Here is a 16,373-nt window from a genome sequence, read left to right on the forward strand (position 1 = left end):
TTTCTTGGTAGGACCCTGGCTTTCCTCTCACTAAAGCCCCATGTGAAGGCCACAACCTTAGCCACTGTTATTGGAAAGTCAAGTTTCTGACAGGTCAGCCCACCCCTCACCTACTTTGGCCAAGATATTCTGACTGTTTCCTACTCCTGTCATTGCTGTACTCTCTCAGGTGTGAACACACTGGTTTTATCATCAGTGTGATGCTGGTTAAGTTCAAGAAATGGCTTGTTATATGTGTTATGCAAATTAAAAAAACACCCACAAAAAAAGCAAAAGCTGGGTGCTATCATGTTTGCTTTTCTGAAACAAGCTTGAATTCCAGCCTGGATGACCCACATTGCTCTTCCCTCTGGAAAACCGAAGCTGGAGTCATTTATTCCGGGGCTGATGGGCACCATCATGTCAAGTCTCCAGCAATTGAAAAGATGGGTCATTTTTACGAGCTTGCTGATTCCATTCAACTTCACCTCATGTGAGCACAAAATGGCCTTGGGAAAGATACGGCAGGACAGAAACCCCAAGTCTGGAGATAGGCTTTGGTTGCATGGTAACGCACACCTTCTGTCTAACAGGATCCACTAAGTGGTGCCGTCCCTTTCTTCAAAGCTTAAGAACACTCTCTTAAGTCTTCCTTAATGTTGAGTCCCTCAACTTTAATCTCAGTCTCTGAGCAGAAAAATGGCCTAAGGCTTGGCCACAAGGAAGCCCATACAAAAGGTTAGATACTCTTCCCCATAGGGGGAGCTTTCTTCCCTCAGCATTGGAGGGGGCTGGCTTCACCTGCCATGCGCACTGTCAGCAAATCACAGCTCATGCAGAACTGTGTGGCCAATAACTCACTGTCTCCACCTGGACTCCTGCTGTGAGTAAGGAAGGCATCAGGGAAACTCTTGACACTCAGCAAGCTTGCAGCGAGTCAGGGTGGGGCGGTCCCTGTGCTTTTCTTCAGCCCCAAGGCCACACACTTTATAGTAACTCTTCTAAAATTTGAACTTCCTATAGTCCCGACTCCGATTCACTTCTTTTCATGAGTATCTTTCCTGATTTTGGCGATTTGTGTTCTACCTTTGTAACACTGTCTGCCATCCCTTATAGAAAGGTGGGCTGAGTGGGGCTGGCTTGGCTAGGAGCACTGTCTTCCTGGAAGGGTGGAAAGCCTTCCCTCCCGGTAGCCCCAGAACTGGTGAGCCCTACTGCAGCCTGTCTTCTGACCTGGATTGTGAGGACGTCCTGTGGACATCAGGCCTGTTTATGTTGCAGTTTGCTTGCCCTGTCTTTAACCCATGCTAGGCTGCAGCCGCCTTCATCTTCTTTGAGCATTCCTGGTTCAGAGCCACAGCAGCCCTCTGCAATGAGCCCCTCCCCAGTCTTCCCACAGTGTGGTGTGCTTATCATGTAGATATGCGGCCCTCCCTCAGACACCAGTCTCTTCAAAATCCAGTCTTAACTGCTCTAAAACCCCAAGCATTTTATGTGTCTAGGAGACAGACCACAGTCAAGTCTCAGCCACACTAAAAGTGTAAAACTACCTGGATGCCACGTGAAGAAAGTTTAATGCACACGAGAAGTAAAGAAATCTTGTTACTAGGGTATGTCTTATTCCAAGTATGTGAGTCCTTCAGGGTCTGAGGAAAATACCAGAAAGATGGAACCCTTCCAGCCCCAGGGACGTCTGTGAAGGCCTCTCAATGGCATCTTCTTCCTTTGTCCGCTGTTACACTTCTTGGCGTGACATTTTACTCTCAAGTGTTTCCCTGCTCGTTTGTTTGAGCCCTGTAAATGCTCACCTGGAGCTCTCACACACTCAAGCTTCTCTGGAGAAAAGACTGGAGAGAGGTATCCAGACTAGGCCATGAGCCTGGATGGTCAAGCTCTACCCCAGGGCAGGTAACTTCCTTTAACTTCTAAGATATGCCCATCCTTTTGTCTTCACTAACTGCTGTAAGACGCCACAGGAGCTGGCCAAGTCCTACAACGGCCCACTTAACCCATGAACCCGGGTAACTCAGGGGAAGTCCTGCCCACGAAGCCCACAAGCACTTCCTCTGACTCAGGATACCTTTCTCTGGCAGGCCTGCGGTGAATATGACATTGACATTTCGGGTGGATTGGCGACCCTTTAGAAAGTAGCTTGCCTGTGTGTACACGATCAAGCCTGTGATGTAGCTAACAGTGACATGTCTTTAGTGCCGCGGGACAGGTCTGGACCGGAGGCCACGCGGCGAGAAACTCACACGTGTTGCATGGCGTCTTCAAACAGCACCAGGTGCATGGCAGAGTGGAGTTCATTGTAGCTGTCTACCGTGTCCGTAAGCACTGCCTTCAGCGCGTCCCAGTCCTTCACAGGCCTGTAACAGGGGGCTGCCCGGCCGCTTGCGAAGTGGCAGTAGATAAGAGGCTGCTGCAGCAGCGGGTGGTCCGGGGCAGCCTGCAGGGGGGAGGAGAAACCGTGGCAGGAACCCCCCTTCAGGGGGAAGGAGAAACTGAGGCAGGAACCCCCCCCAGGAGGAAGGAGAAACTGTGGCAGGACCCCCCCCAGGGGGAAGGAGAAACCGTGGCAGGACCCCCCCCCCCGGAGGAAGGAGAAACCGTGGCAGGAACCCCCCCAAGGGGAAGGAGAAATGGTGGCAGGACCGCCCCCCCCGCAGGGGGAAGGAGAACCTTGGCAGGACCCCCCCAGGAGGAAGGAGAAACTGTGGCAGGACCCCCTCCCCCGGAGTGCCACGCCAGCTTGTGCTCCCTCCCCAGAGTGCCACGCCAGCTTGTGCTCCCCCCCCCAGAGTGCCACGCCAGCTTGTACAGGAGTATCGGGCAGGACAGTGTCCAGCACATCTGTGGGAGAGGCAGCTACGCTTGCTCACACGCAGCTCAGCCCCCTCAACCTCAGCCTGAAACCGTGAACAGCGACTGCTCACACACACGCACTCACTTTAAAGTGCTTATGGGCAGCATCCAGCAGTTTCCTGTGAAATAAGTCACAGTCGATGGCGTCTACCAGCTTGTCTCCATACACACGGGATGATTCGTGAAGCCACAGGTGCAGTAGGTCTTCCGGGCACGTTAAACACTCAGGAGAAGCAAACAGAATCCCCTGCGGGAGAGGACGGGGGACACAGCCTTAACTAGAGGACACCGTCAGTCCAAATGAACACTTTCAGTATTTGTTTAACTCTGCACTGGGTTTAGCAATTTGAAAGAAACAAACAGGAGCAAGCGCATACATGTGCAAATAAACCCTACACTCTCATAGGCAGCAACAGAAATTTAGTGTCACACCCATTTAAAAGTCTGCCTGCGCACACAGCGCCTGGCGCGCTGGGAGGCCAGAAGGCGACCTCAGATCCCTGGGGCTGGGTTACAGATGGTTGTGACCCACCATGTGGGTGCTGGGAATTGAACATGGTCCTCTAGAAGAACAGCCGGTGCTCCCAACTGTGGCGTCATCTCTCTAGCCCTCATCACACATACACAGTGTTTTGCCTGGGTGGATGTTGTTATGTTACACACACAGTGTCTTGCCTGGGTGGATGTTGTTATGTTACACACACAGTGTCTTGCCTGGGTGGGTGTATACCACACACGGGAAAACTCCCAGAGGCCAGAAGGGGGAGCTGAACCATCAGAACCGGAGTCACAGACCGCTGTGAGCCGCCATGTTAGTGCTAGAACTGAACCTGGGACCTCGCCACGAGCCGCGAGTGCAGTTAACTGCTGGGCCACCTCGCCAGCTCCCTCGTCACGCCCACTTCAGGAGTGTACCCAAAACTATTTCAAGAGTATGTACATACACACATATACACATGCATATCTGTCTGTCTCCAGTGGATCTTACAAAACCAAAGTACAATAAAACTCGAAGAATTGTCCTTATATTTAATCCCTTCATACCAGCCAATCTAACCCTTTTTCTTCACATACACACACACACACACCCCAAATGTTGATAGTCTGCTCCTGGAAGGCAGATCCAGGACTGTCATGGATTCACCATGCCTCCTGTGCCCACCAACACTGCTCTGAAGCCTCTGGGGTACAGGTGGCCCCAGCCTCATGGACAGCCAGCAGTTTGCTTTGCACACATGAGAACGCAGAGGATGCTGTGGAGAGTTAAGCTGTGAGAGGCCGACAATGTTCGCAGGTATCAGAGGCAGTTGGCAGCTTGGATCTGAAGGCTAAGCAGCAGGACCAGGTCTCTGGCCACCTATTCTCTGAAGACTTGCTTTTAAATAAGACTACTAATCAGAGCCTTTCTTGAGGTGCTAGAAACACAGGCATGAAAGCAAATGGCCCGTGCTATTACCAAGCTATGTCCTGATGCTGCGGCAGGGCTCGGGCAGCCACCGGGTGATTCTGAGCAGAGCTGTGGGAAGGCCTGTGAACTCTCATTTTCTTCTGCACAGAGGAAGCTGGGGTCTCACTCCTCAGGTGTTTCACTGTGCATTGTAGAGTGCATGACGTCCGTCAGGAAGTCCAGACCTCGGATTCCCTCTTTAGAAATCCCTTTACATGATGAGTAGTGCATGCTGCCCTTTTACCACACGCCACAGCTTGAATCTTAAGTGGCCCCTCAGCACACTTTAGGGCAAGCCTTGGGAAGGGATACTGGAGCCCTGGCCTCTGTGTCTGTCCCTGACACACTATGCAATCAAGATAATTTTCAGTATCAAAGGAAATGATCTGTACATTAAGATTTTATACTTTAATATGTGTTTAAAATGGTACATTGATGTTTTATGCAAAAACATGACCAATTACCCTTCCCTGGCACTTAGTAAAGCGCTTAACCTGCAGAGCTCAAGTGTCTACCTTCACTGCTGTCGCTAACTCGCCACCTGCCACACTCGGGTTGTCTTCCTAAATTTATGTGGGGCCAGGGAGACTGGTCAATGGGTGACCTGATGACCAAGTCCAACCTCCATAATTCACATAAAGGCTGAAGGAGAGAACCAGCTTCATGGTTGTCATGTGACCTCTATAGGCATGCATAGACTACCCCCTCCCAACATACACACTAAATAAAAACAACGTTCAGTGCCTGTGTGGCTCCATGAGGAGGCAGGACCTCTGGCAACTAGTAAGCAATAAGGAGGAAGTGACCTCACATAAGCAGCCCTAGGTGTATGCCCTTTCATCCTGTCTGGAGCGGACTGACACAATGTTCAAGGCACCATCTTGAAAACACAGACCCGGCCCTCACCAGGAGCTGAACGTGCTGCTACCTTGACGGCAGACTTCTCAGCACTGCTGAACTCTGAGCAATACATTCCCACTGCTTATGCCTTACCAGGTCTCAGGCACCTTGCTGAATCAGCAGAACAAGGGAACCAACATCTCATGGATAAGAAGGGCATAGAAGGGATAGGAAGGGCTTGCCACATTACTTCACAGAGAGGTTTACGAGCAAAAGAAAAGCAGCACACAAACAAGAACAAAGCCCAGTTTAAAGCTGAAGTAGCCTAGAAATGGTCGCCGGAAGCTATTCTGATACTACAGAAGCTAACTTCCAAGTTGAGGTACCTGGAAGACGTTCGTTAGGTCCCTTAGATTGAAACTGTAGTGGAATTTAATAGCCGTGGGCACAAAGCTCTGTGCCATCATCCGGTGCAATGCTATTGCTGCCTGGATCAAGGAGGGGCCGGTCCTGAGAACCGATGGGCAGAAGGCTTGCTGCTGGAGATAGAAGCTGAAGATCTGACTGTAGATGGTGCACAGTGCATCCAAGGACGGGAAGTTGAATGCAAACACAGTGAAATGCCTCTGAAAAACAGTAAGGACAAACAGAGATCATGACCAAGCCAGGAAATGCAAAACAAACAAACAAAGCACTTGAATTTTATCCTCTTCTTTATTTAGGACCACTGCCATTTAATGCACTATCACTGCCATCTTCCCTGGGGTTGGCCATGTGACCCACTTGAACCCACAGAGTGAAGCAGAAATGAGAATAGCTGGTCACTGTCAATGGCTTGGAGTCCACATTCACTCCGTCAAGCCACTGACTCACCATGAGCTTTCAGACTTTGCTAAAGGATGAAAGATGCAGAGGCAGAGGTATACTGCCACCACTCCAGCCTGTGCCACACAAGCTCAGACATTAGACAAGACCAGCGGAGCAGCTTACCTGCAGCTGACTCAGGTAAGGACAGAGCATCTCTGTGTGGCTATTGCATGGATGTTAGTTGCGGCTGATGTCACTATTAGCAAGCTTATATGCACCAGAAAATCATTGCCTGTATTTGTTGACAGCAGCTTTATGTGTCACTGCCGAAATTTGAAGGCAAAGCCACCCACGCTGTCCCTTGGCAGGTGAATGAGTTAGCCCTGTCCACTCACACAGCAAGAAAACATAAAGAACCTACCAAGCCAAGAGTGAAGATGGGGCATTCTAAGTGCTATGGCCAAGGTAAGCAAAGGAAGCCAGGCTAAAGAGGAGAGGCACTAAGTGATCTCACTACACACTGTTTTGGAAAAAGAACAAATTATGGAGACAATAAAGTGGCCAGTGCTTAAGAATTAAGTATCCATAAGATGGAGAGGATGCTTAAAATTTAACAGCAAAACGTTTGATCCAAAGATGAATAAAAAGATTTCAATAACATCTCCCAAAGAAGATATACAAATAGATAAGAAACACATGAAAAATTCTCCGGTCTCTACTTAGCAGAGAAATGCAAAAACAGAAGTATAACGATATTACTTTGCTCCGTTAGCACAGTTGGGATAAAGAAACAGCGGAAATTGTGTGTGACAAGGATGTGGAGAAAGCGAAAGCCTGGTGCGCTGCTGGTGGGGTTAGAGGTGACAGGGCCATTGCCAAAACAGTGATTGCTTCCCAAAAGCCAAGAACCAAATCGCTGTCGGATCCTGTAGCCCCTCCCCTGGGTGGAGAGTCTAAAGGACTCAAGTGGGATTTCCAGGAGATGTTTGCGTGCCTATGTGCAGAGTGGCCTTATTCACCCTAGAAAAAGCCTGGCCGTGACCCTGTGCTCACCGTGAGTGAACAGACAGGGAAACCGCAGCATGTGGGACAAAACAGCCCACCTCCAGGCTTCAAAGGAAACTGTGCGATACGCTACATGCTACATGCGTGATCTCTAGCACAGCACGCCTGTGGCGCACGCCTTAGACAGTGTGGGCCTCCGCTTACATGAAGGGTTTCGAGAAGTCAGGGTCACAGAGATGGAAAGCAGGACTGCCAGGACTCAGAGGAGAGAGGAAGAGGCTGTCGGGAGAAAGCAGCAGCGTCACTGCCTAATGGACAGTTTCCTTTCACAGACGGGCTCACAGAAGCACATGGTGGTGACAGGGCACAAGAAAGCCATTAGTGCACATGACTGCACAAGTGGAAGAGTTGGTTAAGCTAGTGAGCTTTATGTAATATGTATTTTACCATAATAACAAAAGTGAGAAGTGATGTTCAAGGATTAAGGGTTGTGGGGCTGCAGAGGCAAAGGAAGGGTAGGCATCCAGCAGAGCGGACCTCAGGCGCAGAAGCTCTGCTGGGTGATACTTCAGTGGTGGGCACCTGTCCTTACACATCTGTCAGGAACCCCAGCGGCAACCCGAGCTTTGCTCCTAACAATGCAGCGGCAACCCGAGCTTTGCTCCTAACAATGTGTCAACATCACCTCGTCAAATGCAACTAATGCACGAGGTTAAGAGTTCAAATGCAGCGGCGTGGGTGGGCCTAGACTGAAGTACCCCTGCCTCCTTCTGCTGTGCGTGGGAACTTAGCACACAGCCCTGATTAGGAACTAACATATCTGCTTAATTAGCTGGAAGGGGGGATCTGATTTTATAAACACCGAGAACAGGATGTGGCGTTCCGTGGAGAGAGCCCCTCACTATGAAGCTCACCCGTCCTTGGAATTTACTGTGTGGCTTAGGTGGGCCTTGAACTCCTTACACAGCCCCCCCCCCCACACACAGCCCCAGCCCTGGCATTTCGAGACTATGCCAACACACCCAGCACAGTCTACGGTTTGAATCTGACTTCCAAGGACACCGGGGAGAGTGGGGTGTCAACCCACCTGCAGCCTGGGGTTGAGGGTGAAGCTGCCCACTGCAGGGTTCATGCAGGCCACGTACTGGCAGCTTCGGACCTCCTTAAGCACCGCCTTCTGCCGGTCATACCTAAGGCATGGAAAACAGAGCCTCGAGTCCAAGAACGGCAAAACAGCGAGCCACCAGGCATGAAGGAGTCCAACATACACTCCTCATCTTCACACTCTTCTGCAAGCGTGCCCTTCTGGGCTGTCTCTGGGGGCCATCAAAACCTGGGCTCAGAAAACGGAAGGTGACAAAATGTATTGGAGGCCTAAGCCAGATCAAGAGCTGAATCCACACACACTGCGACTGCTCACTGATCTTCACATGGCTCATAATGTGAGCGTGAGTGGAGACTGTCCTCGCAGCGAAGCCTGGTGGGAGGCTGGGGTGCCCTCGCCCCGTGTTTGCTGTCACGGGAGCAAGGTGGCATCTCCAGATGTGACTGAACGCTCACACGCTACTGGGGAAAGCCACGCTTTCTTCAGTAACTTAGTGTGACCAAATTTCCTCACAGCCGCTCTGCTGCTCAGCTACTTTTCAGTCCAATCTTGCAGAGACACGAAGGGAAATTGCTCCGTTCAGCACGATGAAAAGTCTATGTTTATATAAAGAGGGGCCAGGAAGATGGCTCATTCAGTAAGATGTTTGCCACACAAGCACAGGACCCGAATTCAGATCTCCAGCCACCACCTAAGAACCAGGCGGCACAGCTGAGACCTCCGGGCAGCTGAGACAGGAGGATCCCCGGGCCCAGCTGACTGGCACCGGGCAGCTGCAGGGCTGGTAAAGCACTCTCTGTCAGAGCTTAAGTTGGTGATCTGCATCTGACGAAGAGCTCTGGCCTCCACCAGTGGACATGGTGTATGTACAAACATGTCTATGCACACACGGACACACATACAAACAAGACTACAAACTGAAGATGTCGAAAATGCTGCCAGAAGACACAGCAGCCCCAGACAGTCTCGGGGGGGGGGGGCAGGCAGGGGCTCACTCAGCAGCCCCAGACAGTCTCGGGGGGGGCAGGCAGGGGCTCACTCAGCAGCCCCAGACAGTCTCGCGGGGGGGCAGGCAGGGGCTCACTCAGCAGCCCCAGACAGTCTCGGGGGGGGGGGGTGGCAGACAGGGGCTCACGCACCAGTGTCCATAGTCGATGTGCTGCCGCAGCAGCGCGTGCGGCTGCACCGTGCCGTACAGGTCCACCGCAGGCATGTTCAGATCATCAATGAAGTAAACCAGCTTTCTGTTTCCTCTGGGGCCATAGTTACGACCAGCTTTTTTCTCTAGAGGCTGTTCAAGAACTCCTAAAAACACACATGCGATTTTGTCTGCCAGCGGCTGACGGCATGCGCGTTCCTGCCCTTACCCGTTCCCTCCCTCTTTCCCACTGCTTTGTTTGTGTCATGGTTGCAATTTCACGTAAGAGCTGTGCCCCAGCTCTGTCTGTGAACATGGCCCCTGCCCCCTCCCTCCTGTCAACCAGAGGTCACCCCAGCCCTCTTCCAGAGACCTCGCTCAGAAAAGACGTGTGACATGGCTCCTTTGCTCAGATCTGACAGAGCCTCCTTGCTCAGGCGTCCTCTCTCCTCCTGAACCTGCTGCAGCTGGTTCAGCCAGCATCCAGCCTCCAAACCACGTCCATTCCAAGAGCCGCCCACGTCCCCAAGGTGCCCATGGCTCTCTCCTCCGACAACGGGGCACAGGAGGACAATGAGTGCAGACACCACCCAAGTGCAACACAGCCATTTTTCCCGTCTGTGACTGTCTGTCTGTGTCTGTTTTTCCTGTCTGTGACTCTGTCCGTGTCTGTTTTTCCTGTGTCTGTGACTCTGTGTCTCTGTTTATCCTGTGTCTGTGCTCTGTCTGTCTGTTTTTCCTGTCTGTGACTCTGTCTGTCCGAGTCTGTTTTTCCCATCTGTGACTCTGTCTGTCCATGTCTGTTTTTCCTGTGTCTGTGACTCTGTGTCTGTTTATCCTGTGTGTGTGAGTCTGTGTCTATGTTTTTCCTGTGTCTGTGCTCTGTCTGTGTCTATGTTTTTCCTGTGTCTGTGACTGTCTGTGTCTATGTTTTTCCTGTGTCTGTGCTCTGTCTGTCTGTGACTCTGTCTGTGTCTATTTGTCTATGTTTTTCCTATGTCTGTGACTCTGTCTGTGTCTCTGTTTATCCTGTGTCTGTGCTCTGTCTGTCTGTTTTTCCTGTGTCTGTGCTCTGTCTGTGTCTATGTTTTTCCTGTGTCTGTGCTCTGTCTGTGTCTATGTTTTTCCTGTGTCTGTGCTCTGTCTGTGTCTCTGTTTTTCCTGTGTCTGTGCTCTGTCTGTGTCTCTGTTTATCCTGTGTCTGTGCTCTGTCTGTGTCTATGTTTTTCCTGTGTCTGTGACTCTGTCTGTGTCTCTGTTTTTCCTGTGTCTGTGCTCTGTCTGTGTCTCTGTTTTTCCTGTGTCTGTGCTCTGTCTGTGTCTCTGTTTTTCCTGTGTCTGTGCTCTGTCTGTGTCTATGTTGTTCCTGTGTCTGTGACTGAGTCAGGCATGGATAAGATCTTGAGTACTACGTTTCTCAGACACAGGGTCAATCATATGTTGACTCTTCAGACTACAAATACCTCATACAAAGAAAAGTCGTGTGTGTGTGTGTGTGTGAGAGAGAGAGAGAGATATTGACAAAGCCACTAAGATGGCTCAGGGTTAAGGGTGCTTGCTGCCAAGCCTGATGAACTGGGTGGAACAGACAACTGACTCCAGGACGTTTTCTTCTATATGTCTAACACACACTCACTCACACTCTCTCTCACACACACACTAAATGCAATGGAAACAGTTAATAACTCAAAGATGCATGCGTCATTGAGAGCCTCCCGAGTCGATTCCTTCCCTGAACGACTAGATACCCTTCGTAAACGCCCTTCTTTCCTCCCTTCCACGATGTGATTACAGGGAATTAAACGGGTTAGAGGTGACATAGCTATCACTGTGAATATCATCTTTTCTCCTGGCCTACAAAGTAATAACCCCAACCAGGCTGTGAGTGGAATTAAAGGTTTTGACTTAGCCAGGCAAGGTGGCCTACGCCTGTCATCCTGGCACTCAGGAGGCTGAGGCAGGAGAGGCACAGGTTCCGGGAAGTCTGGGATACATGGTGACACTTTGTGTGACAACAAAACAAACTTAGCAACAGTTAAAGTGTGTTTACAAGGGCTGCCCGAGGCTAGGCAGGCGTGAAGGCCACCGCAAGACACTCGTCTGGACGGAAGAGACGAACTTACTCTGCAGGGACGCCGCTGTGGTGTGGTAGTTGAAAGGCACGCGGGACACCAGGTAGTCCTCCGAGAGACCCGCCAGGGTGTGGCTCACGAAGACCGTTTTCCCCACTCCTGCGTTTCCAACCAGCAGTAGCGGTTTGCCTTTCTCAAGCAGCAGCTCAGTAAAATACCTCAGGCGAGCTGTCTCCGGTGTGGGTACCAGAACGGTCTAGGAGAAAAGCCAGAGGAAGGAGGAGGCGTTACCGAGACTCAGGGCTGACCCACAGACCTCTCTAACAAGGTCGTGTCCAGAAGGAAGGGCTGAGTGATGGTGCCCACATCACGGCTTCCGGGGGAGGCAGCTCGGAGGCCGTAAGGTCCTTTCTCAGCCCCGTCCCTCCTGCAGCCATCTTAGGAGAGATACGGCAGACAGGCCTGGCAGGCACACCCTCCTCAGAAGCTGATGAGACAAGAAGTGAAGCCGTACACCGCAGTGCACAAGGCAAGGTCCACTCGGAGGGCTTGGTGCAAGGAGACAGCCCTTAGGGGAGCCGGGAGTGGTCCCAAGCAAGGGCACCTGCCACCTGCCGCACCCTGCCCTGTGAGAAACTGCGCCTTCGTTCTTACACTTGGAAAGCTAGGAGTTTGTTAATATTTCTTTATTCATGGACCATAACGTTCCACAGAAACTTGAAGTGACCTACAAGAATAAAATCAAATCAGTGAAAATTAGGCTCAGGGGTGCTGGTCAAATGGCTCAGCAGGGAAAGGCACCGTGCCAGCCTGGTAACCAGAGCTCAGTCTTCAGAGGTCAAAGGCAGAAAGAGAGAACTGATTCCATAAGGTCTCCCCTTGACCTCTCCAAGACATGTGCATGACACACACACACACACGAGAGAGAGAGAGAGAGAGAGAGAGAGAGAGAGAGAGAGAGAGAGAGAGAGGGAGAGAGAGAGAACAGGCTGAGGGAAATATAGAACAAAATAAAATATTCACACAAAAGATAGACATGGAGACTGAATTCTGCAAATAGCTGCTATTTTGATGCATTTCTTGGTGGTCAAACTTAAAACACATAGAATAACACACACACAAACTCCCACTTACAGGGTTGATTTTGACATTAAAAATGGATACAGTAATCATAATGGATACAGTTTGTCTTTACTTGGCTAGTACATACTGATCAAGATGGAGGATTCTGTGGATCATTTCAGGTCAAGGTCTTTTCTATTTCAAAAGTTTGTTTTCTTGTAATAATAATAATAATAATTATTATTATTATTTACACTGTGTTCACTTTGTACCCCAGTTGTAGGCCCTCCCTTAACTCTTCCTGGTCCCTCCCTCCCTCTCCTCCCCATGCCCCTCTCCTAGTCCACTGATAGGGGAAGTCCTCCTCCGCTACTATCTGACCCTAGCCTATCAGGTCCCATCAGGGCTGCCTTATCCTCTTCCTCCGTGGACTGGCTAGGTTGCCCCACCAGGGAGATGTGATCAAGGAGCAGGCAACAGAGTTTATGTCAGAGACTTTCTTCTCCCCTTACTAGGGAACTCATATGGAGACTGAGCTGTCCATGGGTTTCATCTGAGCAGGGGTCTAGGTCCTCTCCCAGCATGGTCTTTGGTTGATCATCAGTCTCTGCAGACCCCTATGGGCCCAGCTTTTTTGGCTTTGTCGGTCTCCATGTATGGCTCCTGTCCCCTCCTAGTCCTTCTATCTCTCCCTTCTTCCATAAGACTCCCTGTGCTCTGTCCAAAGTTTGGCTGTGCATCTCTGCACCTGCTTCAAACCCTGCCGGATGGAGTCTTTTAGAGGACACCTGTGGTAGGCTCCTATCTGGTTCTCTCTCTTCTACCACTTCTGATGTCTCTCCTGTTTTCTCTTCTGAATGAGATTTAAGCATCTTTCCTAGAGTCCTCTTTGTTGTTTAGCTTCTTTAGGTCTGTAGATTTTAGTTTGTTTATTCTATATTATATGGCTAATATCTACTTATTATCACCCTGCACAAAACTAAAGTCCAAGTGTATCAAAGACCTCAACATAAACCAGACACTAAACCTGTTAGAAAGAAATGTGGGGAAGATCCTTAAACTCATTGGCACAGGAGACAACTTCCTGAACAGATCACCAACAGCACAGGCTCTAAGAGCAATAATCAATAAATAGGACCTCATGAAACTGAAAAGCTTCTGTAAAGCAAAGATCTCTGTCATCAGAACAAAATCAACACCAACAAATCAGTTAATCCAATTAAAAAATGGGCTAAACAGAGAATTCTCAACAGAGGAATACAGAGTGGTGGAGAAACACTTAAAGAAATGCTCAACACCCTTAGTCATCAGGGAAAGGCAAACCATGGTCTTGATATAACCATTTATTCCGCAGCTTCTTTTGAAGCACAGCAACACCCTGCAGTTCTGAAGGCCAGGCTGCTCTGCGCCACTAAAGAGCACTAGATTTCTAAACAGACGAGACCATGGTTTCCTTTCTTGGCCATAGTTGCCATCACCATACTTGTCCTTGGTTGTCAGCTCTTTTCTTCACATAGGAATGCCAGCAATGGACACTTACAGAGCTGCACGGCCTCCCCCAGCACATCTGCAGTACAGCCCGGTCTCCACAGCAAACCTGGAGACATCTCCGCTGCTGTTCCTCCTCAGAGAGCTCAGGCCACTTGAGTGTCTCAGCTGAGCAGCTTCTCAGATTCCGATCCACTCACGGGGCCGGCACTCAGCTCAAGCCCCCGACACAAACAGCTGCTCAGGGAGTGGACCTGGGAGTCAGAAGGACGGCCGGCTGTGCTGTGTCAGCGTGAGCAGCTCTCCCAGCTTAAACGGTTAACACACTAACATTCAGGAAATGCCTTCAATCCCATCAAACTACAACCATTGGCCATTCTGTACGCGATATCACTGTGGGAGCATTTCCTGTCTTTGTTTTTCTGTTTTCCATATATAAAATGGGGCCTAGTGGCCAGGTTGGTATAAAAATATAAGTTAGGCAACTGCAGCTAGGGAGAGGCTCAGCTGGCAGAGTGTGGCCACTTCAGTGCAAAGCCTGGGTTCGGGTCACTGGTACACACATAAAATCCAGGCACCACACACAGGGCCCGTCTACAATCCAGCCGTGGCAGACCAAACACACGAGGGCCTGACGCTTCCTTCCAGCTGCGCTGGCCAACAGTGAGCTATAGGTCAGTGACAGACGGCTACCGAAACATGAGGCGGAGAAGTGACTGAGGCAGACACTGGCCCATCGCCACCTGCTTACATGTCCCTGTGCAAGCTCAGGCACTTGTAAGCACACACACTCACGCTCCAGGCACAAGACACACACACACGCGCGCACACACACACACACACACACACACACACACACACACACACACACCACAAATACCACACACCGTACACACATACCACACCACACACGTGCATACCACAGACATATACCACACACACAACACATCACACACATACCACACCACACACACAACACATCACACACATAACACACCACACACATAACACACCACACACATAACACACCACACACATACTACACCACACACATACCACACCACACACACAAGACACCACACACATAACACCACACACATGACACACCACACACATGACACACCACACACATACCACACCACACACGTGCATGCCATACACATGAATATCACACACATACCACACCACACACATACCACACCACACATATAACACACCACACACATAACACACCACACACATAACACACCACACACATACCACATCACACACATGACACACCACACACATGACACACCACACACATAACACACCACACACATAACACACCACACACAACATAACACACCACACACAACATACCACACACATGCATATCACACACATAACACACCACACACAACATAACACACCACACACATAACACACCGCACACATAACATACCACACACATAACACACCACACACATAACACACCACACACATACCACACCACACACATGACACACCACACACATGACACACCACACACATGACACACCACACACATGACACACCACACACATAACACACCACACACAACATAACACACCACACACAACATACCACACACATGCATATCACACACATAACACACCACACACAACATAACACACCACACACATAACACACCGCACACATAACACACACACACATAACACACCGCACACATAACACACCGCACACATAACACACCACACACATAACACACCACACACATAACACACCGCAAAATAACACACCACACACATAACACACCGCACACATAACACACCGCACATATAACACACACACCACACACCACACAGAACACACCACACATATAACACACCACACACATAACACACCACACACATAACACACACACCACATCCCACACATAACACACCACACACATAATATACACACCACATCCCACACATAACACACCACACACATAACACACACACACATAACACACCGCACACATAACACACCACACACTATTCACACACACACACACGCACACGCATGTGTACATGTGTCAAATGTCACTGAAGACTGGATCAATACATCTACCCTGCACCTTGAATGCAGTGCCTAGACTCACCCTTGTCGCTGAGCCCCTCGCTGTGCCCTCAGGACGGCTCCAGGAAGCCAAGGCTGCGAGTTCCTGCTGTTTGGAACCAGCTGCCTCGTCCCAGCGCCACCAGCCCCCATCAGCCGTCCACCCAGCTCTAAAATGATCCAAAATGAGACATGCCACTAAAAAGAAAGCCATTGAGGCAGAATAACTCGCTCTGAGAGAGGTGGGAATGGGCCGCGTACAAAGAGAAACCATGACAAAGATCCGTGTGCAACCGTCAGCTGCTGTGAGAACGTGGAACACCGGAGCGGAAAGGAGCAAACACATTGTTTTGTGGCTGGGGTGGTAAGAGGAGGCAGTTCTGCATGAAATGTGGTGTGTAAAGAGTCTCTGTAAGCTCGGAAGTAGGAATGATTGAGGTAAACGCTGTCTCTGGTTTTGCAAAGCTGAACAGTTTTAGG

General features: G+C 50.1%; 1 protein-coding gene across 1 annotated transcript in view; it reads right to left on the minus strand.

The window, feature by feature from the left end:
- Dnah11 (dynein axonemal heavy chain 11) overlaps window positions 1–16,373 on the minus strand; it is a 266,833-nt gene that overhangs the window by 127,753 nt on the left and 122,707 nt on the right. The window contains exons 46-51 of the mRNA XM_060388295.1: window positions 11,310–11,514; window positions 9,188–9,353; window positions 8,031–8,133; window positions 5,518–5,757; window positions 2,930–3,091; window positions 2,235–2,428 (exon numbers count right to left, since the gene is read on the minus strand). Of these exons, the coding sequence (XP_060244278.1) occupies window positions 2,235–2,428; window positions 2,930–3,091; window positions 5,518–5,757; window positions 8,031–8,133; window positions 9,188–9,353; window positions 11,310–11,514 (1,070 nt within the window). The remainder of the gene's footprint in view (window positions 1–2,234; window positions 2,429–2,929; window positions 3,092–5,517; window positions 5,758–8,030; window positions 8,134–9,187; window positions 9,354–11,309; window positions 11,515–16,373) is intronic.

The sequence above is a fragment of the Meriones unguiculatus genome, chromosome 7 (assembly GCF_030254825.1).
Source record: "Meriones unguiculatus strain TT.TT164.6M chromosome 7, Bangor_MerUng_6.1, whole genome shotgun sequence".
In the NCBI taxonomy this organism is placed as follows: domain Eukaryota; kingdom Metazoa; phylum Chordata; class Mammalia; order Rodentia; family Muridae; genus Meriones; species Meriones unguiculatus.